The 3,493-nt window shown below is 54.9% G+C and overlaps 1 protein-coding gene across 1 annotated transcript; it reads right to left on the bottom strand.

Moving 5' to 3' along the window:
- Window positions 1–304: 304 nt before the first annotated feature.
- On the bottom strand, window positions 305–3,282 carry LOC119352356 (probable alpha-glucosidase Os06g0675700). The gene is made up of 4 exons (XM_037619024.1): window positions 3,089–3,282; window positions 2,716–3,000; window positions 2,240–2,625; window positions 305–2,047 (listed from the first exon to the last, which is right to left on the bottom strand). The coding sequence occupies exons 1-4, from the start codon at window positions 3,280–3,282 to the stop codon at window positions 312–314; spliced, it is 2,601 nt and encodes an 866-aa protein (XP_037474921.1). The 3' UTR covers window positions 305–311.
- Between the last annotated feature and the right edge of the window lie 211 nt (window positions 3,283–3,493).

Genomic DNA, 3,493 nt, shown 5'->3' with positions numbered 1-3,493 from the left:
CAAAGCACGATTTACTTCTCTTAAATGAGTCAGAAGCTGCTGACGGTACCGAATGACCAATTAAGAACAATGCATGAGAACTGGTAGGCGATACTACTACCTCTCTCTCGGTTTACAGAGCGTGCGCGTATCAATATAAACCTCAGATGCTCTATTTTCAAACCGTATAATTTTTGTGTTATATAATTTATATTAAGGTGATAAAATTGGCAACTTAGGTATACGCGTAGGACTTATAAACTGAAACAGAGGTAGTACCAATTTACAAAAAAATTTATTCAGATGAAGAACTGTGCATAAATGTCTCGATATTAATGGGACGTGACGACCTTGATCTCGAACTGCTGTCCGATGACCAGCGACAGCCCACTGACGGTGAACACTCCATTCGTCCGGGACTTGGTGCGGGCTGCCTTGAGCTCAGCGCCGTTCACATCGACGGTGAAACCCTTTGGTGATGACGGGAGCCCCATGAAGGCCACCTTGCTGATGACCAGAGTCCGGCTCGGTGCATACGAGTTCTGCACCACATGCGAACTCACTGTGGTCGTGATGATGCCCTTTCTATCCTCCGTGTTGCAGCTAAACCTCACCAGCGTCCAGTTGCCTCCCACCCCTCCCATCTCCGGCGACTCGCCGTCATCCAAGAACAGCTCCCCGCTGGCAGTGCCATTCTCCGCGAGCGCCACAAGGAGGTGGAACTCGCTTTGGCGTGCGGCGGACGTGGTAAGGCCCGGCTGCTGCAGTGGTAGTATGTTGCCGCCGGCCAGGTGCACGTTTGCCGAGTCCGCTGGCGCTGGGAGCATCACTCGCTTGCCGGTCTGCAAGGAGATGGCGGGGGAGCGGCCGTGAAGACTAAACCACCGGCCGGCCGGGAAATAAGCATCGACGGTGGTAGCGCCTGGCTCTAACACCGGAGAGACAAGCAGGCCACGGCCTAGCAGGAACTGCCTGTCCACGGCGTAGGTGTCGGCATCCTGAGGATAGGAGAAGAAGAGCGGGCGCGCTATGGGTGACCCCGTCGTGTGCGCCTCATACATGAGCGTGTAGATGTAGGGGAGCAGCCGGTACCGCATCCCCAACGCCTTCCTCGCCGACTGTGCCGTCGACTCCCACACGTAGAGCTCTCGCCGGGCAGTTGTCTTCTCTGCATGCGCCCTGGCAAACGGGTAGAATGCACCAAGCTGTATCCAGCGGCTGCAGAGCTCCTCGGTTGTGTTGCCGGTGAAGCCGCAGATGTCGGCGCCCATCATTGGGATGCCGAAGAGTCCAAAGTTGAGGATGGTGTTGATGGACTGCGCAAGCTGTTCCCACCGTCCGTCATTGTCGCCGGTCCAGTGAGCGGTGTAGCGCCCCGAGCTGACGAACGTGGCGCGACTGAGCACGAAGGGGCGGCGCGCCGTGTCCTTGAGAAGAGCATCATGCGTGGCCCGCGACTCGAGGAGGCCGTAGAGGTTGTGCGCATCGTACTCCGACACACCATTGAAGTGCACCGCGGAGACCGGCACGGTCTTGTTATTAAGGTTACGGTGAATGCCGGTGTTGTTGATGCGGTAGGGCGAGTCATCGTACTCGTTGAGCGGCTCCCAGTCCTTGAAGTTGGAGGGCTCGTTCATGTCGCACCACAGCCCGTCGGCAGGGATGGTTCGACGGAACTCCGAGATCTTCTGCGCCCAGTACTCAGCAGCGTGTGGGCTCATGAAGTCCGGGTAATAGACCTCGCCTGGCCACACCCGGCCGACATAGTTGGTGCCATTTCGCTGGAGGAACAGACCCACCGACTCATTTTGCGGAGGTGCTGCTTCTTTCTCGATCGCCGGGTCTATGATGACCACGTACTTCTGGCTGTTATTGTGCAGCAGGTCCACAAACGGCCGGAGCAGATTGGCCGGGAAGTTGACCGGATCCAGCGTGAAATCCTGGCCGCCGTCCATGTAGTCGATGTCCGACCAAATCGACTCCAATGGAATCTTGGCCTTGGTGTAGCCCGCGACCACGCCCTCCAGGTCAGCCACATTCTTGTAGCCATACCTAGACTGGTGGAACCCTGCATTGCAAGAAATAGCGTATCAGGCGAGTACAGCAGATTAATACTCCGTCAGTTCGGAATTACTTATCATCAAAATAGATGTATTTAGAACTAAAATACATCTAGATACATTCATTTCAATGACGAGTGTTTCCGAACGAAGAGAGTATAAGCATGCACGGAAGTAGCAAGACGGCTGAGTACACTTACCGAATGACCAGTACGGCATGGGGGCAGGGCGACCGATGAGCTGGGTGTACTGGTCGACGACGGTGAGCGGGGAGCGGCCGGCAAAGAAGTAGAAGTCGAACACGCCGCCGATCACCTTGTAGGTGATGTAGGACCCGCCGTACTTTATGTCCATCCCGTTGGTGTTGAGGAGCAAAACGCCGTGCGCAGCGCCGCCGGGGCGCACATCCATGTAGAATGGGTGTGAGCTGTAGAGGTTGATGTCCAGTATGTCGGCCCTCCCCACGTCCTCGTTCCAGATCGTGAACGTGTCGTTCTGTTGGAGCCGGAATTTCCGTTTTGTCTGCTCCCCCAGTCCGTACAAAGATGCCCCCATGGCTGGCAGCGCGGACGTCACCTCCAAGTACCTGCATTATAGTTACACATGCCCATCACCACTTTGGCTGCTTTACTCATCAACTAGTTACACCGTGTGTCTTGTATCATGTATTACGTACCGGTTTTTGAAGATGAGGGTGGCGGAAGTGTCGAAGAGGACGTCGCCGGTGGAGCGGCGAGAGACGGTGAAGCGGAACGGGGCGGTGTGGATGGTGAAGGTCAGGTCTGAAGACGCGCTGGACATGGTGCTGTTGCCGGGCAAGGAAGCATTGCTCAAGCCCGAGGAATGTAGCCAGACGTCCTCCGGCGCCGGTGCTGGGCGCGGGATAACGTCCCGGGGGACCTCCCATCGCGAACGGTCGGCATCGGTGATACGCATGTAGAGCCGGTTGTCCGTCTCTAGGCTACCGTCAGTCATGTCAAAATTAAAACAGTGAGGGATTTGTACCTCTCTGGAAAGAAAAAACACAACTCAAGATCAAACACGCTTACGTTGCAGTCAGATTGAGCCGCTTGACATCAGGCCGGAACTCCTCGGTCCCACCTACAAGTTTCAGCTTGGCTGACAGCACATTCCCTGACCCGGCGACCGACTGGACTTCATAGTTGGCGCCACAACAATGGAGGAGGCAGATGAGGATAGTGAGGAGTGCGAAAAGATCAGCAAATAACGAGATGATCGTCATCAGATGATATGATGGGTGCAACACAAGTGAGTGCCATTAGGTATTGGATGCGTAGCTTTATATAGACTAGTCATCATCTTCAATGTTTAGAAAGTTTCAAATGTTTGCCTAAGATTGTAAAAGGAGGTTAAGACTTATCGCCGTCCGCAATCTGGCCTCCGTGCACGTGGTCGCCGTCCGCAATCACGCCGTGATCTTTCTGCCTTAATTA

This window comes from Triticum dicoccoides, chromosome 2A, assembly GCF_002162155.2.
Source record: "Triticum dicoccoides isolate Atlit2015 ecotype Zavitan chromosome 2A, WEW_v2.0, whole genome shotgun sequence".
Classification (NCBI taxonomy): Eukaryota; Viridiplantae; Streptophyta; class Magnoliopsida; order Poales; family Poaceae; genus Triticum; species Triticum dicoccoides.
Note: the sequence above shows the minus strand (reverse complement) of the source record. Positions and strands in the feature narration are given on the sequence as shown.